Source organism: Spea bombifrons, chromosome 7 (genome assembly GCF_027358695.1).
Source record: "Spea bombifrons isolate aSpeBom1 chromosome 7, aSpeBom1.2.pri, whole genome shotgun sequence".
Taxonomy (NCBI): Eukaryota; Metazoa; Chordata; class Amphibia; order Anura; family Pelobatidae; genus Spea; species Spea bombifrons.
In genome coordinates this window covers 12,045,479-12,071,450 of record NC_071093.1, presented here as the reverse complement: position 1 = coordinate 12,071,450, position 25,972 = coordinate 12,045,479, and the positions used below count along the sequence as shown (strand labels likewise).

At 39.4% G+C, this 25,972-nt stretch overlaps 1 protein-coding gene across 1 annotated transcript; it reads left to right on the top strand.

Moving 5' to 3' along the window:
• Positions 1-12,064: 12,064 nt before the first annotated feature.
• On the top strand, positions 12,065-23,583 carry SP3 (Sp3 transcription factor). Its single transcript, XM_053471604.1, has 6 exons — positions 12,065-12,358; positions 12,593-12,711; positions 17,733-19,059; positions 20,489-20,681; positions 21,173-21,369; positions 21,795-23,583. The coding sequence occupies exons 1-6, from the start codon at positions 12,352-12,354 to the stop codon at positions 22,106-22,108; spliced, it is 2,157 nt and encodes a 718-aa protein (XP_053327579.1). The 5' UTR covers positions 12,065-12,351; the 3' UTR covers positions 22,109-23,583.
• The last annotated feature ends 2,389 nt before the right edge of the window (positions 23,584-25,972 follow it).

The window sequence follows — 25,972 nt, the reverse complement described above, 5'->3', positions numbered from 1 at the left end:
TGACAAGCCACTAAATGCATTTGTTTCCATAATGTACACGTGGTTGACCTCCCCATCTCATCACACCGGTTGAGCTTGACAACAGTACTTAACAATATAATTTCACGCAAGAACAGGAAAAGGAAGCCAATAATCGTCATGCTGGTGGGATCGACTATTCAAAAAAGTAGGGTTTTTAAAACAGATCAATCACTTTTCACAAATCCTATATTTTACAGTTCTATACACGAAATAAAGCCGTTATGGTGTTTACAGGTTAATATATATGTAGGAGAAACCTTATATGTATGTCATGGGAGCAGCTATTATCCTGATCTCAGGAGCTGCATAAATGAAACAGCAGGCGGACGGGACACTCCAGTTTTTGGCGTATTAGTTGGCGGCAGGTCCTTATCAGGACATTTTATGTGATTTTGTTTTATTTCATGAGTTTTGAGGTTTATTGCAGTTGGCGAAACTAAGAAGAACATGTTTTAATTTAGACAGTATAATGAATAAATATGTTTTTTGCTGTTTAGGTGCACAGTATTGTGAATTCATGGCTGTAGAATACCTGCCAAAAAATCTAAGCTCCTAGAAAGGATGGATATTGGGGAGAAAAGAGCAGCATACAGTATAGGTGATTGCAGAAATGTGCTCTGAAACCCAAGAGCTTCTATCCATCTATCCTTCTACGCATAATTTTTAACCCTTTAACTGCTTTGCATAGTGTTCCGTAAACCCAACGGGTGTATCGCCTGTCATGCATTGTTATGATACGGGTGAGTGATGTTCCTGAACACTAAGTTCTGGCGGTTCCTTCTTCCCCACTTTCTCAGGCAAATCACTTTTTCACTCTGCTACATGTTTGTGGAACTGTAATCAATTAAAATTGCAGCAATAACCTGGTTCCTTGGTTCTTTAAGCACTTCAGAAGCTGTCATGCGAACCAGATTTCACTCTATTTGTATAATGTGTTCCTCATAACGTGTCATAAAGAGGGAATGATTTGTGGCTCATAAATATTCATGGAAACGGCTGCCGGCCGATAACTCTTCAGCCAGTGAACTTGAGTTGTTAGCAAGGAAATAGCTATCGAGATACCTGCTTGTTCCCTAATGCTATAAATGCTATAAACTTAATATAATATAACCTGATATATGAAGCTATAGCTCTGGGACATTGTAGTATATGAAAATCATGTCAAAGCATTAAGTTATTGTGTATTTGTGCAAATCATTGTAGAAGAGAAGGGCATCAGGAGGGGAAAAGTAGGGCACATGGGCTGCCACCACTTCAGTTGTGTGTCCCTAGGAAACATATGCTACTGTCCAGCGCCCCCATAATTCTGACACGCCAGGCAGTGGTCTGGGACGCTATTCTGTGTCAATATAGCCCCTTCTAATGTTCTACCTCACAAAACAAGCCCTCCATGCTAAAGTCCATATTTCACTTATAAAAGATCAAGAGATCAGACTATTAAAAAAACATTGAGATGTAATGTAAGGAAGTTTTACTTTACCGAGAGGGTGACAAGTGGGACAGTCTCATAAATGGTAGGGGTTAATACAGTGAGGGAATTTAAACATGCATGGGATAGACATAGAGCTATCCTGAATCTTAGAGGAGACCAAGGACTGATTAAGGTCTACTGACTCTACATCAGGAGAAACGGGCAGACGAGGGACAAACGGTTCTTATCTGCCTTCACATTCTGTGTTTCTATGTTTCACTTTTCTGGCAACATTTAATTTACATATAATCCAGTGCCACGTTGCAGAATATGCCCAGCACTTTTCATCCTACATGAGCCCCGCGTGCTTCCTCATCCTGGCCTCCCCCGGGATACCTTTCGTCACTTTCATGATGGGCACATCAGCTACTTATAAAATAGGTTCCCTATCCTTTTTCAGGTTGATGGCTTCTAATTGTTAGAACTTGCTGGGTGATTGACTTCAGGATTTGCCTTTCCAGTTCTTGCAAAGTCTACATGACCATTTGTTTACTTTTATACATGAGGCTCTCCAAATGGTCCACTAGTCCTGTCCTATGGTCCACTAGTTGGAACGTCTTCTTCATAAAGCCCGGTAAAGCTGCAAGCCATTATAATCACCGTTTCATGGTTATTCAGTGGTCGAGTCTGGAAGGTCCGACACCAATTAAGAGTTCTGATCGCTGGGCATAGCTATGTATGAAGACCCAGAAGTTATCTCAAGCTGCCAATTTCTCTGCATTGTGTTTAATCAAACATGCGTAGATAGACCATCTCAACAATTATTTCTGGTATTAAAATATTTGGATCAGGTTTTGTGCATCTATACAAATGGTTAAAAAGTCAGACAGAGAACAGTTTAGAATGTATGATTTTCAAAGTATAATATAGTCAAAGCAAATAAGAAATGAGCTACATTACAGAAAAGCTATTACGGTTCTCTAAAAGTGTCAGATAGTATAAAAACAAAAAAGACCATTTATAGAAAGTGCGGACCGACTCAATCAGAGGAAGACAAGTGGATGAGGTTAGAGTACAAGGACGCAATCAGCTCTTCCAAAGAACAAACACATGTCAGGAAAAGAGTGACAATCCATCTTCTGGTATATCTGGGAAAATAAAAGTCAATACCGCATTTAGCCGGATGAAGCAGTGCATACGAGTTGAAGTTACAGTAATAGGCACAACCTGTATTGGGGTAACAATTTTCAGGGTACAGTCCCGGGGTTCCCACTATGCTCAGCACCCTGAAGCTCTCCTAAGTCTAAAGGTGCATTACAAAGGTCACTTCGTTTTTCGTTTTAGATCCCTTTACTATAGTATATATCCTTAAAAAAATTCTACCTGCCAACTTATCTTAGTGAATAGCAGCATTCAAAATGCTGATGATATTACCTTTATTGTGGATAAATTCCTTTTTATCATGTGTGTTTAACCTGCTCCTTCTCCTCTAACTGGAATCACATCAATAAAGCATTAAACTCTCCTAGCAGTTCATTATAACACATGGTCCACTTACATTTATCAGCATTCCCAAGTAAAGAACTTTTTGTGAGGTCAGTCACTGAAGTATAGCATTGTCCAAAATGTCTTCATATGTTGCCTTCAGCATACCAAGACATTTTGGGCAATGGACAAAACATTGTGGGAAGAGTTTGGGGAAGGCCCTTTTCTATTCCAGCATGGCTGTGCCCCAGCGCACAAAGCAAGGTCCATAAAGACTTGGTTGGATGAGTTTGGTGTGGAAGAACTTGACCGGCCGTGCAGAGCCCTGACCTAAACGCTGTGGAACACATTTGGGATGAACTGGAACAGAGATTGTGAGCCGGGCCTTCTCATCCAACATCAGTGCCTGACCTCACAAATGCAAAGGTTTAAATAAACTACATAAAGGAGGCTTTGGTAACCCCCGGACTACTCAACTTAAAGAAAATACAAATTAGTCTAAACATATAGTGTTAATGTCAGACTGTTATTCCTCAGTCCTTATTTAACCCCTTCCTTCCATGTTTCCTATCGTTTGAAGGGCACGCTGTCAGCACACACAATATCTTCACATTATGAGCCTACTATAAGAATCCAACCATATTTTGGACCTCGTAACTCTGAAGATGCGAGGCGTCCCCTGTGTGACTCCAGTGCCTGGTGTCCTGTAGGACATCGGACATCTTTTGAAGATACCCTGCTATGGTTGCTCCTCAGGTCCCACTCACTTTATGATGGGGTCTGGCCAGGTTTCCAGATAAGATTTATGGCGGGATCTGTTAACCTTTACTATACCCTGAATATGGGCATTTGCCTGACAAGATGTTCCTCAAAAGAAGCCAGTTTTGTACTTAATGTTAAGGGATCCTTGTGAGAAAACTCCAGAGAGCGTTTTCAATTTGACATCCTCTTCCTCCATTTGTCGGTTGGCACACATGCGCATACGGTATGTTTGCTTTAATAGATATTAGAAGTTGTAAGAGTAGGGTGGGAACCCAATACAGATTAACTGATAAAATGTGTGCAAATACACCCTTCCCATGCAGTCTGCCGTGTGAACGTGTACAATTGTTCCATACACGTGGCTGTGCACAGATATAAGGGGTAATTATGATTAAACAGAGCGATGGGTGTAGGGATGTGACCCCTGGTTACTATGACTAGTGAACATAACCAAGATGAGCGCTACTACCCTCTCTTTCACCCCTCCTTTTGTTTCAATTACACATACTACTCCCTTAGATTGTAAGCTCACGAGCGAGGCCCTCAAAGACCACCACTTGTGTAAAAGTACCTTTTACCTTTTATTAGATGGCCGCTCATGGGCAGGGTTCTCTACTCCTGAGGTGTCTGTATATATTAATGTATATTGTTATGTATGTGTTAACCGCCCCTTTTAAATTGTACAGCTCTGCGTAATTTTTTGGCTCTTATTAAATAAAAGATAATAATAATAATAAAAATAATAATAAGATCTGCAGGGCAACACAATGTAATATTATTGAAAGGTGGCATAATAGTCATCCCATGATAAGACAGAAGAGAACATTAAAATATATTGTGTAATTAAACATATACAAGTATATCCTCCATTGAGTTGAGTCACGTAAAGGTTGAGTTGTGTTAAAATGAAAAATTCAGTCTCACAGTATCAGCTGTTCAGCGTGTTTTTTTTCCTTGCAGATTGTGATGATTGCTGTGAGAGTGGTAGATAAATGGAATAGCCTCCCATAAGGAATGGTAGAGGTTAATACAGTTAGAGAATTTAATGGGAAAGGTATAAAGCTATCCTTCTAAGACAAAATTAAGAAACGAGATCCGTCAGAAAAAAATGGGCAGACTAGATGGGCCGAACAGTTCTTATCTGATGTTACGGTTCCATTTTTACTGCTGAGAAAATTTTCTATTCTATTATTTTAAACCAAACCTAGTCCATAAAAGGCGTTTTCAAAAAGGCACAAACTTAATTTAATAATATTATATTATTGATGGCTATGCTTTAGTTCTGCTACACAAATAAATCATTTATAGGGCTTGATCAAGGAAGATGGAGCCTAATGATCTGCCTCAGGTATCTTATTGTTTACAAGTTTCAGGCGAGAAACAATTATGGCTTTCCGTATTAAAAGATCCGTTTTTTTTATGAGACCACTTGATAGAAATAACAGAGAATACGAGTATTTATGATCCCTTAGAGAATATAAAATGTGCTTCTAACAGGCAACAGTCATTTACCATGTTAATGAACGAGAAGCTCCAAGCAAAATAGCACAGAGGAATGGAAACGGCAACATAATTGCCAACAGATCATGGTTCCACCAACAAATTTACTGGTGTGAAGTGATTGTTATTGTTATTTATTGTTTTATACAGCGCTATCATATTCCACAGCGCTGTACAATGGGTAAACAGGACATAAGAAGTAGCACATATTATAACAACAAGGGGTAACGTACTTCAAGCTGCTTCAAAATGTCAACTGTCTCGTGGAAACTCCTCGAGAGACACTCTGGTAGTGCTGTTCCGGTCTGGCCTTGGCTTGTCTTTGGCTACAACATTACCATTCCCACTTTGGCCTTACTGTTGACCTTATAGAAGGTTACCTTCTGGACTAAGCCTCAGAAATGGCCAGTAGGCCGCAATGTCTTGGAACCAAAAGGCTCACGAAAGGCAGCTGTCCATGTGATGATGTAGTTGCCATTGTCAACCTGGACTGTCTGTTATAGCTTTGGGAGACTGTGTATTCCCTCCGCAGGGAACTAGTTTCCTCAAATTAATTATCATTTGCCCTAAAGCACAATTTAGGAGGCTATAATATTCTACATAACCATTTCCCAATCAGAAATTATTTTTTTTCAGGGATTATTTTTTTCCGATTTAATCGCCAAACCAGAAACACCGTAGAAATGTAATACGACTGTAAATTGGCTCGTTTTAGGACTTGCTGAGCAAATAATAAATTAGCATACATTGAAGAAGGGGGTCACTGAGTGTGGATTATGAACGTTCTTATCCTAAATAATGGGACAAAATCTGCACATTTGTGGCCTGTACTGTGCAGGTCTGATGTTAGTAGAAAATAATGATAATCAGCCGGAAGCGGTAATAATGATATGAAATATTTTAACATAAGCATCTTATTTTGACATGATAACATGATTTATTATATCTACACTGTAAGCGACCATGTTTCGCACAAGTGGAATAAGATATTTTAGTGCATAAACATTGATTGTTATGTATTTAAATCGAGTCTGATGCCTTGAATGGAAAGTGTATTTTCAATCTCATGATACAGGAGATAGATAATCCGATTTTGAATAATACAATATTTTTTTTTTTAATTATACATTGTTTTTGGTGCTGGGTTAAATTGTTGTTTTATTTTATCTCAGATTTAATGGTTTCTGTTTAAGAGAAGGCTTGGTTATGGTTTTTATTTAAAAAATGATGGTAAAAGTATTCAATACATGTGCACAAAAAAGTGCACAATAAAAGAAAAAAGTGTCATGTGTGGCTTCAGCCCTCAAACATTAAAATGGCCCTACATCTGCCTAAAAAGTATATCCTTTGTGTTTACCAGGAGCATTCATTTTCGGTTTAAAGTCCAAGATCCTGCTTCCAATTATTAGCGAATATAGGTGAAGGAGACAGAGTGTTTGTTGTATGGTTACAATGGAGCATCTCTTTTGGGGAGTATGTGGTCTCTTTTTTCCCCTCCATGGCCAAAGCGGAAAGCGAGTAACCACTGAAATCTTCAAAGGGGACTTACCGTGAAAAGGCTAGCCCAGCTCTGCAAAAACGAAGTATTCAAAGACTTGTCTCCACCGCAACATTTCCAGAGCATGCAAAAAAAACCCATTGTGAAACATATACTCAAAAAAGTGTTTAATGTTTAAATTCAAAAATATAACAAAGTGCAGGATCCCACGCCATGGGTGGCTTTGTAAAAATGAATCCATCAGCAAAGGCTTGGAAAGTGAAGAAGGGCTCCTTGCATGGCAACAACAACCAAGGTTCATTTTTCTCTTTGAAGCCTGAGGTAGTCGTGCTTCTCTGTCATTGTGTGACACTTGGTGTCCATGATCCAAGTAGTAAGGCCACATGGGAATATGTAGCCCATTCTTTCCCTTGGAGGTCCAAGCCTAAATGAACCCCACCATATATAAATATATTAGCAAATATACACCCCTCACCAAATCAAAACTGAGGAACAGCTTCACTTTGGACTTCCCTGAGGGGCTCTGAAGCACCTGGGCATAAGACAACATAATTGACAAGATGGCAACTTTAGCATCTTACCAAGTGATATTTTTTATTACTGATTTTAAAGTGATGGGAAAAAATATTTTGTACATATTTAACCCCAAGAGATCCTCCAATTGGGGGAGACAACCTCACCGAAAGTGCCATCATTTTGCCCTCACTTAAACTCAGGAAAATATTTTGGCGTGTCCAGTGACGTCCTCTCCCCAGTCCTCCAGAAAAAGATGCAGAAGGTAGGAAAACATTTAGAGAGCGTGAAAGAGAGTGAACGAGAATTAGAGAATGAGTGAGAGTGTGAATGTGGACACACAAATTTCGGGTGAAAATTCGGAGCGTTTTGGAGGGTCTGGCCTTGTGGCTTTGAATTCATCTGAGTCCGAATGCACAAGTCTAATATACAGTATATAATAACTCACATTATAAAAATGGCATTGCCTTTGGTTTTCACATTATAACTGGCCTGGGTTTGAGGCGATAATTCAATGCTTTGACAGACTAAAGCACAATTTTTGGACAATTTTTAAGGAATTATTCAAATGTATTTAGCGCTTTACACAGATATTGCTCTGCATTTCTTAAGGTTCATGATATTCTAAGTCGCTCTAGTGGCTTAAAGGCTAAGTGCCACTGAATAGGACTTTTAATTCACATTCTGAAATACCAAAGGAGTAACAGAACATGGACCTTTGCCCGAGACATCAAAGAAATGAAAGTTAGTGTATTTCCGTGTAATATTTTAAGTCTTACTCTGATCCATGGTATCCAGCTTATTAATATAGGTTCCAAAATGCTTGCTATCCTGACATCTCAAAATACACCCACCTTCCGAGGTTCTGAAAAAGATCAACGGCTGTCTCATAACCACCCAACACCAAAGATGTCTAGTTTATATTGGATACGTTATAAGCCATTTACAGTGACCTTGAAGGAAGGAGTATTTCACCATAAGTTATACTTAATCAAAACAGATATTCTTTAACAAACCCTTAACCTCTTGTCCAGATGAATCACCACAGGCCAAAAGGACACGGCTGTTATTTCACTCGAGGTGGCATTTCCTTTGATTAAAATAATACAGATATCTTATTTTCAGGGTTCCAAATTTTAGACATAGAATCTTTTCTGAGTCCTATCGGAATCAAATTAAGGTAAGGTGGAAGCCAAATGGAGACAAAACCCTCTGTCTTCAATCCTGAAATGAAACTCTAATTTCAACAAATCCTCTGTAATAATGATCTTCACATCTTTCCATCTAACTTTAAGCAAAAAAAAAATCTGGCAACCTGATTTCATCCAAAGTGTAAGTCTTCATTGCCCTTCTTTTTTAATACTTATATAAAGGGGTCTATCTAAATATAGACCATTCACAGTCCCTCATAAAGACTTTCTTTCACCTTTAGCCCTGACAAAGGGAATAAATGTTCTACTGAAATCAGTTTTTTTCCATGTTCCTTCTCAGATTTAACTTGCAAGCTTTGCAGTACTTAGATAACAATTTCAGACTGCGAGATATCTGACAATGGGCTGAGGTGTAATATTTCTTGCTGTAATTCTGAGACAGGTAACGGTTAGGATTAATGAGGATATAATAATGAATAATATATGGGCCAAGTGCAGGATGTGACCACTGGAAGTACGTTCCTTTGGGTCTACAATTTTCCAATTTTATGTTCTAGAAATATATAATGATTTCTTACTTCCTTCTCTTAGCCCAGGTAGGATCTTACGTCTCTCTTCCTAGGCACTGTATATATTGCATATGTTGGCCGAGTGATCCCTTTAAGGTTTTTTTGGTCCCCCATGTAAACTCATGAAGGGGTTCTGCAGAATCCCTTCCCATGCATTTTCCTCTTCCCCCATCCTCAGCTCCTGCTGCTATTATGGACATTTTTGTTGTTTTTGGCTCATTCATTTTCAGACAACAAATGTTGTTTCCTGCCCTTTTGAGATGAGATACGGAGGGTTTTTTCTTTGGAAGCAAAATGTGCTGCCTGAAAAGAAGTCTCTCTGTCTTTTAATCTGCTGCAAAGACTCAAACATTAATCAGTTCTTGTCTTAGATTCAGGAGCAACATGCCCATGTAATGAAGGTTTAAGAATTGCCTTACTATAATAGCACCTACCACTTCTACTGGGAGGCTGCTCCACCCAACGACCGTGTTCTCAGTAAAGCAAATCTTCCTGACACTAACTAAAACATTATATAAAAGTTAAGATTTCAGCGATTTTGTGGACATCAAGCTCCTAGTTTGAAATTGTAGTCTGCGCTACTGCTCTGGCTTGAATAGAAAGCTAATGTCGCTTCACTCAACTGCCATAACATAAAATATAATCCTTGCTTGTCTGCAGAGATTTAATAACTAACAGGGATCCCAAGTGTAAAGTGTATGACCATTAAGCACATCATGCTTTTCCCTTCACATAACGGCTTCATACTGAACTCTGTGGTCAAGTAAGGACTATACTATATTCTAGCCACACATTTAGTTCACGCAAGGTTTCTTAGGGAAAAATGGCAGAGCTTCCAGTGACGTCCTCTACCCTGACCCTCCAATTGTGTATATATTACACCCGCCTGAGATATGAGGAAGTGAATACAGTTCAAGATGGTTACACACTATCCACTTGAGCACTCTGCGGCCCCGCTTTGTGAGTGTGCGTGGAAAACAATAATAATAGCCTGAAAGTGAAGAACTCCTTGGCTGCTAACATTGCCTAAAAGTTCATGGGTTTGGCTATTTCAGAAAACAAAATAGCTGCATTCTGATGACTCTGCTACTATAAGATAAACATAAATAACAAATTATCAAAAGGGGGTATTTTTCACCATTTCCACACCAGTGGATTTCAGGAAACATCATATGAATTTTAATTCATATTATTCAATACAAAAAGTTTTATAAGTAGCTCATAAATCATATGCTAGCTGAGCCATTTGCTTAGATAGAAATAATAATAGAGTATTATTATTAATTATATAGAGAGAGGTAATAAGGTAATAACCGCCCCTGATTTCTGGAAGGTGTTTTTGTAGTCTTGCTGTCTCACAAAGTTAAAAACAAATGTTGTTTCTTTGCCTGTATTTAGCTCTTCAGAGGTGGCATAACTACAACTCCTATGATGCTGTAGGCCTGAGACCCACTTGTTTTCTGTTTTGATGAAGTACCATGAGAGTAATAATCCCACCACAGCTGAACAGGCCACTTATTGTCATAACTAAAAGATCATTTTATACTAAAATAAAAAAAAAACACACAGAGGGAAGTTCGTATAAACTTATAAAAGTTGTGAATCCGTTTTGTTTTGCGATTAGCCGCTTTAAAGAGGCCTGGTAATTAAAAGAGAAAATAAAAGTAAATGAAAGTGAAAGAATAAAAATCTGACACACAAATCCGGATTCAGATTGTCAAATCTGGATTCAGAAGACAGCAGGTTTTAAACGTATAGTCACAGAATGCACAGGTGAGAAGAAATAAATGACATCTATATACAGCACACACCCTTACACATATACACACGCTTACACATATACACACCTTTACACACTCACACTTAATATAATCCCCCACATGGATACATAACTGTTTTTGATACTATTGAAGGAAATGTATCCGTAGAACTTAAGACATTCTAAGCAATACTATACAAACTAAGCTGCCAGGACTTCTTATTTTACATGAAGACAAAATCTTTTCTTTTTTTTTCTTTCAAAACTTGTTTATTGTAGACAAGAATGAGTACAACATCACGTAAAGAAGAAAATGTAGAATAGCTACAATGCGGAAGGCCAATTTGAATGTCAGCTACACGTCAGATATGAACGCTCTACTTTGGTGACACGTTGGGTGCAATTCAGAGAAAATATAAAATTTGAATAAGTAAAACATGTAACAATTACAGTGTTGTAATAAAAACAAAACAGAACTAGGCTTCCGCTTGTCTCCGTCAGATGGTCATGTGATCTTTGTCTGGTGTGTAATTTGGATATGCTCATCTACAAGGATGTAATTAGATTTTTCAGATGCAGTTACCCCATATGGGGGAGATCAAGTTATGCATCCCATCTCGAGACCCCATTTAAAAAGACAAAATCTTAATGTCACGTCCCGGGAGACGTACCGGAGGCCCAGATCTTATAGACGGCAAACGCATGGCACTTGTTATATGTTATATGCATGCATATTGTATGTGTATATATGTGTAAACACAGAATCTGACGGTGTATAAAAGCACGTCCGGTCCTGACATACACTCATCTTCATTATTCCTTGGTACTGTCTCAGATTTAGGAGCCGTATGGCTATCCCGTGCATGCTTAAATTCTTTTACTGTATTACCCTCTACCACTTCTGCTGGGAGACTGTTCCATAGCTATTTAACAAAAAAGAACTTTGTGGAAACTTAAAACAGATCTTTACCCAGAACACCACTTGGTATTCCGTTGCATAAAAATGATTGTTGCATATAGCGCCGTCACATACTGTAGTGCTGTACAAAGACTGTATCCGCAATATATGTTGTTGCAAGCCTTTATTATTTATTAACACGCTGCAGTATCTCAGTCTAATGCATTGAGCAGCTGAAAGCAGGCTGGCGTCACCGAGAAACACAGCCCTGAGATGGTTCGCTGCAGAGCAGGCCTCGAAACTCAGCACCAAGGCCGCTGCTCATTGTCTCCGATAGTAAACACAGAGAACGCGCACGTCACGCAAGGCTCGCAGGAAGCCCGCGTAACCATTAAAGATGAGGAGGAAGGAAGAGAAAAAAAAAACCCGAAAAAAAGCGAAACATCACAGACATCAGCATCATCCAATCAGAGGTGCTCTGCGACCATCAGGTAACCAATCGCACACAGAGAAGCAGGAGAGTCCCACCATGCGTCTGACGTCACACGTCCCCCGTGCTGGCTGGAAGCCCCACCTTTTGTGTTTCCCGCACCGTCAATCAAAATAGGAAAAAAAAAACGCGCCTGCTTCTCTCCGTCCGCAGCCCGCCTGTGATTATTATACAATAAGCATGTTACGCGACTAAATAAACCGACCGCGGCCCGCAGCCCCTGTCCGGGGGTTCTTCATTTATTTTGAGGACCGTTTGTTGTTTTTTTTTTTCTGTAATCCTGCCACAAACACAATGACCGGTACGTAGCCCAATCCCCGCCCGCGCCTCACTAGCGAGCGCTTGTGCGGTATCCAGTCCGCCGAACGGATTCCTGGCGCCCGGCAGAGCTTGGACCACGCTGCGTAGTGAGCTCTGCAGGCCGGAGACAGAGGGGAGGGAGGTGGGGTGGCCTGAGGAGAAGGAAACCCCCGTTTCTGTAATGGCGCTTCCTTCCATTCCCTGTCATTTTGTTTCTTTGTCGTCCCCCCCACAGCTCCTGAGCAGCCTGTCAAGAGAGAGGAAATGGCGGCCATGGAGATAGACGGTCAGAACGAGTATCTACAGCACGGCAACAGCAGCGACGAGAGCGACCAAGGAGGAGGCGGCGGGCAGGTAAGAGCGGGCCTAAGGCCCAAGCCTAGCGAGCAGGCCTACACAGGCCTCTCCTCCCCCCCACCGCCTCGTACGTGTGGCCTTTGCGCATACACAGCCCGGGCACGGTCGGAGCTACTTTACTGATGCCAGGGAGCAACAAAACAATAAAAAGACACACATAATAAAAGCACACAAGATCCGTACTTCCTGTGTCTGCTTCGGACTAACGGCCACCCACTTCTCTGTTTCTGTACCCGCCCATTGTGGGTAGGACGCTCAGCCGTCACCGTTTGCTCGGCTGGCAGCTACCTGCGGCACGGTCGGCCCGGAGGAGGAGGGATGGCGGTTGTGATGGTGCCGGTGCGGTAAGTGATGAAGCCAGGCTGAAGTACAGACAGCCCCCCTAGGGGAGGGAGGGGAGGACATATGTCCTCCTGAACCCCCCCACCTCCTCCGCTCACCCTCCCACCGCTCCTCCTCCCTGGTGACCGGCTCTGGTGGGGGTCACCCTTTCGTGATCCCTTTTTTGTTTTTATAATATTATAGAGACCCCCCCTGTCACGCCACCTGTGTTCATATCACCGAAGCTAGCTTGGCCTCCTAGCTGCTGTGTTAACTGAGGTGGGTGTACAGCTTGCATGTGGTCTGGATAAGGTTAAGGGCTGGTGCTGATTTGGGAGAAGCATCTCTCGCCTTTGCAGGGCTTTCCTACAGGCCTATATGTCTCTTTAAATTTAGAGGATGCTCTGGAGCATCCCCAGTGCAGGAACTGACCTTGAAAAGAGAGCAGTGTGTCTGGGGAGTTAACACCTCGGTTACCATGGCGCCCTCAGCTCACTGACTTTTAGTGTGTATTTAGAGGAAGAGATTGTAGTCCTTTAAGTTAGCAGGACTGTGTTTATGGGGCTGCATGCCTCTTCAGCAGCAGTGCTTTAATCCAAATGTTCCCCATAGGTTAGAGACGTGTTCAGTATTCCTCCTGTTTGTTTCTTTTCAGTGTGTTGGTTGAGCTGTTCATGTATCTTGCCTGCAGCATTACGCATATTTTACTCGACACGTTCACTGTGCGCTGCTTGCTGATGTTGATTTGCAGGGATAATATGCCTGTGTACACTGTTGTGTTGCTGCATACAGTGGCATTCGCCATCTCTGGGAAAATATTTTTCATATATATATATATATATATATATATCTGGTTTTATAAAAATGTGATAAATTGTTCTGAGCCATATAAAAGTTGAGGTTAGTTTAACTAAAATTCCTTTATTCGTGCCTTTCAGTACATCATCTCTCTGTGTATTATCATGGACTCAAAAAGTAGCCTTATCGTTATGCTGCATTCAGGACACAGGTGGTGATTACTACATGGGGGTCCTTCTGTTTGTGGTACTTACTATTGTCTTTAACATTTAAGCCATCCATGTTTCTGTAGGTGCCACACTTGTAGTTTGTCAAGTGCAAACGTTTGTATTTATTGGCTTATGACAGATTGGAGAATAGACTTTTTAATATATGCATCATCACGACAGCAAAATACCATTATGCAGTCGGAACGTGAACCTAGTTTAGAGCAGTACGGTGAACTGGGTGTAGCAATGGTTATATCACTTTTAGTGCTAGTATGTAAACGCTCCTGATCGTGCATATATATATATATGGGTATTTGTTACACTGTCGGGCAGAGTTATATGCTAACCTGCCTCGTTGGGAGGTCAAACAAGGACTTAACACAGTGATGTCTTAGGAGTCCCACTACGTATGGATACATTGCGTTTTTTTGTGCGTTTGTTTGTTCGTTCTTCATGGAAGACAGGGTTTGCTACACAGCACACATACGATACACTTTTTGTTCCTGTGTATCTTTATATTTGCTACATTAGTCCTCGTGTTTGCTGGGTGCTCATTGGTTCTGGCAGCCTTTGAAAGAGTGATGTGAGAAGAGGGTTCATTACAACAGGAAATAATGCTACAAAGATACATTGATCACTTGCTTTTAAGTCAATTATCTCTAACAATAGCCTATAATTTGTTGTTATACAGTGCTAATAAATATACATATGTCAGGTACTGTGATGGTGACTCCATGTAACTTGGCTGCAGGATTTAGTATATGTATACTACAATATTCTGCATTCCAGCGATCTGATAAGCCGCAGCTCTCATGTACCACAATACTTCTGCCTGTCTCAGGCCGGCTGAGAAGGATGAGAATTGTAGTTGAGATACAGAGTCGTAATCCAGTCCTAGGTTTGTTTTGGCATTTAACATTCCGTTTCGGGACATTTACTCCTATACAGCATAAACATACGTGGTCTATCAGAACCGTTACATGGAGAGTTCAGAATTGCTTTGCTTAAATATGTATCATAACTGGATTCACTTTCAGATTGCTACCAACCTGAAAGCTTGTGGGTTTTTTTCTGTAACGTTCTGATGACATAATTCCAAACCAGGAAGTGAAACAGATTAGATTTCATTTTAAAGACTGCTAGTTTATACTATCAACATGCCCTCTGATTAAAGGGACGTGCCACCCACAACTTAAATCTAATTTTGCATGGACTCAGTTTATTTTAATGCACACAAATCATTTGACAAATGAGACTTCTGCCCCCTACAACTAGCAGTGTTCTTATGTATATATTCCTTGCTGGTGCCTAAAAACTTTAATCCGGTTTACTAGTAAAATCTTGCTAGTCATATTTCTTTATGGATTTTGTGCGTAGGCCCTGCCTCCTGTATCAAAGAAAACTTTTAACTAATCATGAGGCGCTTTAAAATGTTAAAACCAGTTTAGCAATTATACATTTACTTTTTCATTACCTGGTTTGAGTAAATGTGAATCTAAAGCATGGAGGGTAGAAGGCCATATATATTGAACCATCAATACCTCTTGATATCTAAAGATTAAGTGAGTGATTTCTTATTATTTAGGTAATGTTTAAAGGGCAGGAATTGCAAGTATGATGTGTTAGAATCATTTCATTCAGTTGTTCCCAGGAGCCCATGTATAGCCCTAGAAACCTTCCACTGCACGTGAGGCAGATGCTAATATTCATCTCCGGCTGACTCCTAATTGGTAAGAAAAGGCTTGTTAATCTAGTCCCCGTCTGTGTAGAGGTGCTATAGAGGCGGAGGATCCGGTTCAGCATGTGCCCCTCTTCACCTACACAAAGTGCATCTATCAGCAAGTCCCAGATTGAATCCAACACTTTTCCACATTTTTAGGATCAATAATCACTTCAAGTTATGCATTTACTCGTAACAATACAGCCAGCTCCCTTATAAGCGGTGCATTATACTAGCAATGCAGAATGCGTGCACCACTTTTAACTGTTAAAATCTATGTGAACATAAATATCAATACAATTAATCCAAATTAATTTCTGATAATGCTAAGGATGGCTGTCAATTTAAGGCTACTGAAAGGTCTTGAGAAAGGACCGGAGGTGGTCCGAAACGTTGGCCATGCTGATTTAAATAAATTGGTGTTAAACACACTTTACTACAAAGACCCGTGAGTGCCCATTTTTCTTTGGTTACATATATCTGGCTATTTTTGGAGCACTGGGGCAAATAAAAGCCCTGTGTATACTAACAGTATTTTTGAGTGTGCCGCTGCTCCCTTTGGTTTGTATATATATGTGTGTGTGTGTATATATATATAATATAATTTAGAGGAAATTTCTGTACCAGACAGCTTCATCAAGAAAGAACTGAAAATAATAAGCATTCTTCCACCTGTACAAAAAAATTACTAAACTAAAGGAGAAGCTGCAGCTCACGGTCCCCTCTGTTTAAAGCGGGTAATCTGTGTCAGGAAAGCGCTCCTATTGTGTGGGCTTCCGCTAGAGCTCTGGTGTTAGCCAGCACTGGCTGTTGCTGGCAGGGGGGTATAACATGTAGGCGCTGTGGTAGCGGGAGAAGTGTTTGGCTGAGCTGCAAGCCAAGCCGTAAAGTCACGGGGAAAATGGCAAATGTTTTTAAGGTGAGGGAGAATGATTAAATGCTCAGCTGGCCTATGTATTAAGGAGCATATGATGTCTGTTATGTCTCTCGAACATTTTGTATATTTTGGCATGTCTGCATTTTTGTGAGAATTATATATAATTTGCAGTCACCCTTGTGTTTGTTGAGGCCATTTACAAACCCTGAGATTGGTCTTGTCCAGTTGTTCGACCACAATGTGAAATTAATGTATACAGGTAAAGTTGGTACTTTACCTATTTAATTTCAGATGTCAGTGGTATCTGTTGCAAAACACTGGCTTTGAGGAAGGTTTCATACTCTGAAGGGTAAAACAAATCAACATCTAGAAAAAAAATACTGTACTCCTAATATACATAAAAACATGGTTTGGCTTCCCTGCTAATTTTATTGTTTATTGTGGATATAAGACATATTTACATGCTTTCTTGTGTGAGACTTTTAATTTCCTTAAACTGACGTGTCTGATACTCTGGATTTGTTTTATGACCAAGCATTTGCTAATACTCAGAATATGGGGACAGATGCCCAAAACATTGAGTTTCCGTTACTGAAACCATAACTAGTACCAGCTACCCTTCAAACTTTCGGTGTGGGCATCGACCTCCTGCCGCTCAGTGCATGTATTGCATGCCTTATCTAGCTGCGGAGTGCATTGCTCTCTGTTCATAATTTTGATCCTATAATGTATTTCTTCTACTTTGTGCTAACCATTAAAATGTGTACATATGAAATGTTATACTTCATAAACTGATGCTATTTTTAGTGATTGGCTCTGAAGTTATTATAAAAGTAAAGTAGTACTGGCAGTAATGTCGTATTCTCTCATAACTACAAAATGCAAGCTTCGGCTATTCTTGTTTATGACGTTACTCCGTCCCCGTCATGAGAATATTGTGTAGTACATATACAAGTAATTGGTTTGGTCCAACTTACTACTTTGGTTTTATTGCACTTGTGTGCTTAGCATTTCCTTCTGTTCCCAAAACTGTAAGAAGAAACATTTTAAAATGGCTTCGTTTTTAGGAGCTAATTTTTTTCTTTCTTTCTAGACAGAGGAATTATCAACTGTCCAGCTCACAGGAGGGCCAAATAGATGGGAAGTATTAACCCCAGCCCAAGCTGCTTTAAAGGATGAAGGTGGTAACATAGTGCAGCTTCCAGGTGGTGCCACAGTAACGTCAAGTGGACAGTATGTCCTTCCCATTCAGACCCTGCAAAATCAGCATCTGTTTTCTGTAGCACAAGGATCAGAAGGTGCTAATGGTACTTTGTCCAATGTACAATATCAAGTCATCCCACAGCTCCAGACAAGTGATGGTCAACAAGTTCAGCTTGGCTTTACCACATCCGACAATGGCGGTCTAGATCAAGAAAGTGGCCAGATTCAAATAATCCCCGGAAACCATTCAGCCGGTCTTTTGTCATCAGGTTCAAATATATTAACACAAGCTGGTCAGATTCAAGGAGTTACTATTGGGGGTGGTTCTTATGGTGGCCAACAGGTTGTCACTAATGTCCCCATAGGGCTTCCTGGCAACATCACTTTTGTTCCCATTAATAGTGTTGACTTGGATTCATTGGGTTTGTCTGGCAGTTCTGAAGCCATGACAGCAGGTATTACTGCAGATGGACACTTGATAAGTGCAGGGCAAGCCATAGACAGTTCTGATACACCTGAAAGGACTGCCGAACACGAGCATGTTTCTCCCGAAGCTGGTGATAACTCAGAAAATGACATGTTTGTGCCAACCTCTTCTTCATCTCAGCTTCCGGTTACTATAGACAGTGCTGGAATGCTGCATCAAAGTGCAAACAGTATGACTGGCAGCCCAAGTGGGCAGGTGCATGCGACTGATCTTCAGGGAAATTATATCCAGGCTTCGCTAACTGATGAGTCGCAGAACATTCAGGTCTCAACATCACAACCAATGGTACAGCAACTACAGCTCCAAGACAGCCAGCAGCCCACCAGTCAAGCCCAGCTTGTGCAAAGTATTGCGCAACAAGCAATCCAAGCTGTTCAGGCCGGAAGTCAGACCATATCTTCACAAGCCTTGCAGAATCTTCAATTGCAACTTAACCCTGGAACTTTCTTAATTCAGGCACAGACAGTGACTCCTTCTGGGCAGATTGCCTGGCAGACATTTCAAGTTCAAGGTGTACAGAACTTGCAGAATTTACAGATTCAGAATTCCTCTCCTCAACAAATCACATTGACACCCGTGCAGACTCTCACACTGGGGCAAGTTGGAGGAGCAGGAACCCCAGTTAGTTTAAGCACTGGTCAGCTCCCAAACCTACAGACTGTTACCGTAAACTCTGTGGATGCAGCAGGCATCCATTTGCAGCATGGAGATAATTCTGACAGCCCTGGCGGTAAGTTATTCTTAATTTTTCTGCATGATAAATATCAGTCATTAGCCATTTTGTAAAGGTAAGTGCATCTGTGACTATTCAAGTACATTAATATACATTCTTCATTGATGGGATATTAAAATAACAGTTTTAAGGTCTGAAGAACCTATGTATGAACTACTGGGAGTACCAGATGCACTTGAAGAGGAAAATTGAATTACTCAATCCTGAGTTGTGATTTTCACATAGTACTCTATATCGGGAAGTATTTTTAACGTATTTGGGGGTATTGAACGGGGCAGGGAGTTATACTTCTTACACATAACCAGTTACAACAAAGAATCCAGTATATGCATGAGCCTGTGCAGAGTTTGAATAGGTTTTCTGGGAGAAATTAATTTGTATCAAGGCAGTTGTGGAATTTTGAATTTAAATGCAGTTTCCTTCTAAAAATGAAGTTAGGCCATGGTTGAGGTACAGGTTGTCAACTTTCCAGTGACGCTATAGCCGCCATATGTTCTTTAATGCTTCATAAAGCCTACAGTAGCATGTGTGGCAGTTTAACTGGCAAACTCAAAACTGTCGTTCCGCTACAGTGCGATGTGTTCTTGTGTTAGTATTTGCTAATAAGATTCCATGAGTTAGAGCAATAAGTCTAAATTGGTTTGTTTACAGCAGATCAGTTGCATGTACGTTAACAGAACCAAATACAATTAACATCGGTGAACTAGAATCAGAGATTGATGGCTCAGATGCTACATTTGGTGAAGAACAGATTAGATTTAGATTGGTTTTGATACCACATGGCGTTGGCAAAAAAAAATGATACTTCCCTCTTAGTCTTTTACCAATCAATTTACCAGTTGCACGTTTCAATTGTCAGTTAGAGGTTTGGAGACTCATAAAGCAAACATTATGAAGATGAAGTGTTAGGCCATCCATTTATTTAGTTTTGTAGACTGTATCTATAAGCAGACATTCTGATGCAATGTGATCAGCCAGAAGATTCCATTAGTTTCCAGGGGCTTTGTGCCTCATTTAGTGCTTTGCCCTATATGATCTTTATAATTATGTCCTCTGTTTAATTCATCACCAAAAAATATTGTTTCATTGCTACTTAGAATTCCCAGCAGTAATCAGTATCTAGCATTGCTTTCCTGATGATCATTTTTAAAATTATGATTATCTTTTAATGTTTGGCAGATACCATGATTATATTTTTGCATTTCCAAAATCAGTTGAGAAATTTCTCACAATCTGTGCTTTGCCATAAAGTGCTGTTATTTTCTAAATTTCATATAGAACGGAACAGCAGATAAAGCTAACCTGATAGCCTGCTCTTATTTAAATTATTGTTCATTGTATTGCTGTGAGGTTTATAAAGCTTTCTCTCACACAGTTTAGTTCGTAAATTACTTATTCATTTTTTTTATTTTATTTTTATGTTCAGGCATACGAATTAAGGAGGAAGAGCCTGATCCAGAGGAATGGCAACTTACTGGGGAGACTACTGTCAACACAAATGATTTAACTCACCTGAGAGTTCAAGTTGTGGATGATGAGCTGGACCAACCAAATCAAGAGGGAAAAAGACTGAGGAGAGTAGCTTGTACATGCCCCAACTGCAAAGATGGGGCTGGGAGGTATGTACATGTTCACACTGTTCAATGATGTATCGACTTTGGTGATGCTCTTTGGTTCTGTATCGTAACTTATTTAAAGCTGAATGCCAAGTTGCATACAGGTTGCCAGTATGACAACAGTAGTAGTTTTAATTCCTTTCTTCCTCCAATTATGTACTTTTCTCCCCCCCCGTTCAGTATACCTCTTTTGGGGTTGTGCCAATGTGTGAAAGCCCATATTGTCTTCCAAGGACTTCCAGTACTAACAGTAATGTTGGACAGTGCCCTAGTAAGCAAGAAATATTCAGACGTATAAAACAATCACTGCTTTGGTTTGGTTGTATTTATCAATAAATAGCAAATCCAACAACACAGTATTACCCGGTTTACGAAGTTCCATCATGATGATCTTCAGATCATTTTTTATTTTTTTATTGCTGTTAGGTAAAAAGCAATATTTTTCCCATAAACAATATACTGTTTTACCTGTTTTCTGCCAAATATATTCTTAGGGGTACAAATCTTGGAAAGAAAAAGCAACACATCTGTCACATCCCAGGGTGTGGTAAAGTTTACGGGAAGACTTCACACCTGAGAGCGCATCTTCGCTGGCATTCGGGAGAGCGTCCTTTTGTTTGTACTTGGATGTTTTGCGGTAAGAGGTTTACTCGAAGTGATGAACTACAGCGACATCGAAGAACACATACTGGTAAGGATTCCTTCGTTCCTTTAAATCAATGCAAAGAACGACACATTTAAAATAGTTGCTTGCTATGATAAGAAGTCATCTGGCATTATGCTTGGACATTACTCCTACTATCTCACATGCTGCCTTAACATTGGTTTTAAATTCTTAGACTTGAATGTTTCCCATTTGCAATATTTAAGGATCTCTGAAAACTATTATAGAAATACTCGGACCCGAAAGTTCTAACACCTAAAGATACAAGATGCTTTTGTCAGAGTTTAGGTTAAAGAATGTTAATTTTATATGCCAGTGTCTTGAAATGTACATTATAATGTTGTGTTATATTGATTTTAAATTAATCCAGAAGTTCAGTGCTAGGCCACTGTCTGCATTATTTTTAATCTGTAGCAGTGCAATTAATTACCGGCTATCTGGTCATCCCACAGGTGAAAAGAAGTTTGTCTGTCCAGAGTGTTCAAAGAGATTTATGCGAAGTGACCACCTCGCCAAACACATTAAAACCCATCAAAATAAAAAGGGCATTCACACCAGCAGTGCTGTGCTGGCATCGATAGAAGCGAAGCCTGAAGATACGTTGATAACGGCCGAAGGAACAACCCTCATCCTTGCAAATATTCAGCAAGGATCTGTACCTGGCATAGGAACTGTAAATACTGGCACCAGCAATCAAGATCTCCTCTCTAACTCTGAGATTCCCTTACAACTCGTCACAGTTTCTGGAAATGAGACAATGGAATAAAGATCACACAACACCTATTAATTGTGGTTATTTTTATACAGTAGTGGGAAAACAAAACCTTGTTCTTGAGTTCTTAGATATCTTTTTATTGATGTGCAAACTTTTTGGATTGACAGTAACTTGGTTATACATGACACTGAAATGCCTTACTTTGTATGCTATTCCATAAGTATGATGAAATGGTAAAATTGCATGGCTTTTGTAGGTACATTTGGAATCTAGAACTGATGAAATTTTACCATGATACATACAAGTATAAATAATGTTGACAGATGGAAATGGAAGTCTAACCAAACGCATCAATCCTGTGTGGTTTAGTGTAAAAAAAAAAAAAGAAAAATTTAAAAAAAATAAAAAATGAAGAACATGTTGGTATTTATCTATTGTAAGATAAAGTGGATGGGTAAAAGAAATTATGTTATGATAAATTTTTGTAATTTTCTTGATGACTGGAATTTTTATTATGCATAACTGACAAATCATGTTTCCCAGCAAATATTATGTCGGTTCGGCTTTACCATAACCCATGTAACGATTAACAGCAGATTGTTTTAATTAGGGGGTCTATGTAAGCAATTTTAAGCATTTCTCTTGTAAAATTCTACAACCAAGTTTTAACATGGAGCTGTAGGCAGCGGCCACTGTCGAGTGTTGAAAAGCCATGTGCAAGATTTAATTTGCCAAACCAAATCTTGTTAAAATTGTTTTGCGTATTGAAAACAATATATCCAATGTTAAGATTTTGTAGGTTGAAGCATTTTTGAATGGTTTAAATAAATGTTATGATTAAGCACCCACTTTATTGAACACTGGTGGACCAAAAATAGTGAACTGTTTTGTCATTTAGCACATATTGATTTCAATCTTGTGTACTCAGACATGAAACCCATCGTTGTAAATGAACTAGCATAGCACATGCAAACGTGATCTAAATCATTTCCATAGTGACAATACAAGGCATACAAGTCCGCGTCGTGGGAATTGGGAATTCATACAAGGGTGTTTATTTTAGGTTTTTTGTTTTTTTAAGAAAACATTTAATTTTTTTTTTTGTTCCCCCTCTCTCCCCAGCATTTAAACAATCCTTTTGCTTTATTTTTTTTTTTTTGGCTTCTACCATTAAAAGAATTGTATGTATCGAATACATTTACCTGATAAATATGTATATTTTTTTTTATTATTTTGCTGTATTTTCGTTTTATTTTTTAATTGTTTATATTTTCATCTATAGAAAAGTGTAAAGATACAAAGTTACATTACAGGTATGTAAGTCCTATACCATTTTGTAAGACGTAGTCAAATAAAAAAAGAATAAAAATTGCAGCACCTATGACAGTTCACATATATACAGGCGTCATCTGGGTCTTTGTTATTCTTATGACCACCTCAAATTTAAAAGCTACCTTTAAAGTGTATGTTTAAAGTGTATTATAACAGTGTGGTAGTTTAATAAAACACTATTTTCTTTCTTTTGACTTTGCCGTTTTCATATTCATTGTCAGGAATATTTTTTGGATTTTTTTATACTATTTGTGGGCCGCTTTTATTTTGGAGGGTTCCTCTTCCAAGCTCTTGAAAAAGTGTTTTAGTAACTCGGTAACACTTGATATTGGAAAAAATTTAATGCGTCCGCTTGGAATCACAACTGCCACTTAAAGTATGAAATGTTTGTGAAACGAATGAACACGGCCCGTGTTTGTGATGCGCTACGTTACTGTTTATTTGGTGTAAGTAGACTTTTCGGTACTTGATCTAGGCTGTTAGAGCTGTTAAAGAGGATGTCTCTTCCCAAAACGGTAAATAAGCCACAATATGCAATTAGTGTTCCACATTAACATTTAAATTATTAAAAACCCATTTTATGTGTATACCACTCGGAGCAGCCATCTTAAAAGGGGTGGCCGTTGTGAAATATTTTCCCCTGAGCACTGAATACAGTGGTGTATTTTAGCTTTGAAGAAAAATGGGTTTTTATTTTGTTCTCGTAAACTTCTTATCAGGGGTGTAACCAGAAAGCACAGGGCCCTCATGCGAAACCAAGCAACATGTCCAACGTGCCACCTTTGCCCCCATCTTTGTCATAAACCACAAACAGGTTGTCTGTGCCATCATTGTCCCCAGACAGCTTCGACATGCCTTCTTTGCCCCCAACTTGCAACATACACTGCGAGCAGCCTCGGTTTCGCTGTGACGTAACATGCGCGATGTGTTCCTGGCTCCCTGTGCCGGTTCAAAATAGTTAAGAAAGGGTCCTTCCGTCCTGGACCGCTGCGACCCACTTCAATTGTATTTTGAGTGATTTTCCTACAACAAACTGAATATGTTGTGGCAATGCTAATGTCGTCCAGATCTAACAGAATTACATCTTGCATAGGCTGACCCTGTTTAATGAATAATTCAATGTTGAGGCTACTTTAGAGTTAATCTCATTCATTTATGCATTATACAAGGCCAGCAACGCAAGACCTCATTGAGGGATAGAACTGTATAGTTATGTCAAAGAGTTGAAACCACAACTTTTATTTTAGTAAAAAACAGGGGGGTACTACTGGGTGGGCTGCTAACCTATAAATAAAAAATAAAATAAAGTTTTTAGATAAAACGTTTGTAAACGTACCTGCTAAATGATGCTCTTCCTTTGTCATGCGTCGGTTATATGATTTAATTCTATATTTAAGGGTTTGCAGTGCAGTCCTTAAGTATTTGGACAGTCGCGTGCCCTCGCCAGGACATTGGGCTACTACTGGAAACAATTAACATCGTTCGCACTGTTCCTGATTTTTACGAATGCTTTATTCTATGAGGTCCACAGATGTAATGTGTGGGGGTATTTTTATATCAGATGGATTTTTCTATAATTGACCGCTGGATAATATGAAAATATCCAATCTATTTCCTAGACAATATAAATGGTGTATTTTCTACTAAAAGGTACGTTTTTAAATAACTAAAAATACGATACAGTGTTAGTATGGTGTAGCTACTTGTCTAAGTAGTTGGTAGGTAAGTCATTTTTCTTAGATCACCAACATAATAGTAAAAATTGGTTAAATATTCCTGTAACGAAAAGACAAATAATGGATGTCCTCCCACGTTATTAATTATTATTGTTATTTATGTTATCCACAGCTCATTCCCTTCTGGGCTAAGCCAGACCACAACATCACATCCGAGTCATTTCATTAGTTACTGTTAGGTGAACAATCCTCATCTACTCTTAAAATCAAATTAAACCATTTAGTAAGAACCGGCTTTCCTCTTCCAGGCCTGTTATGTTTATAACTTAAATGTTTATAGCTTAGTTTTCCTCCCCTTAAAATTTTTATTATGAACATACTATACAATGGCAGAAAAAAATAAGTTAAACCAAATGTCTAATGTAAACATAAACAAAATAATCATGGATTATTTAATGCCTCGGTCCTTGGATACTTTTATGTAGTTAAATGGAGTAGCAGGGTGCTTGGGTTAAGATGTATTTCTGCTTACTTTTAGCTCTTTACAGTCCTCCGTTTGACCTGGACAGCCTTTGCCTTCGTATTTCTGGGTTATAGACAGGTGGCATGGAGATACCGGAACAGTTCTTTTTAATGCCTGTAATATGTTGTCTGTTTCCATGATGTTTCTCTATTGTGAGTTTGTCTCCACCTGTTAATAAATAAAATATAAGGTATATCGGTATACAGGTATAGGCCATCTGAAAGAAGTATCATGTTGCTTTTGTCAGAAGGTATCACAACTATAAGGGCATCAAATAAGTTAGTTTTGTCTCTCCTCGGGTCTCATAATTCCAACAGGAACCTGGGGGTTCTAGGGGTTGACATGCTGGAGGTATGGCTCATATAGGGGTTGATATGCTGCAGG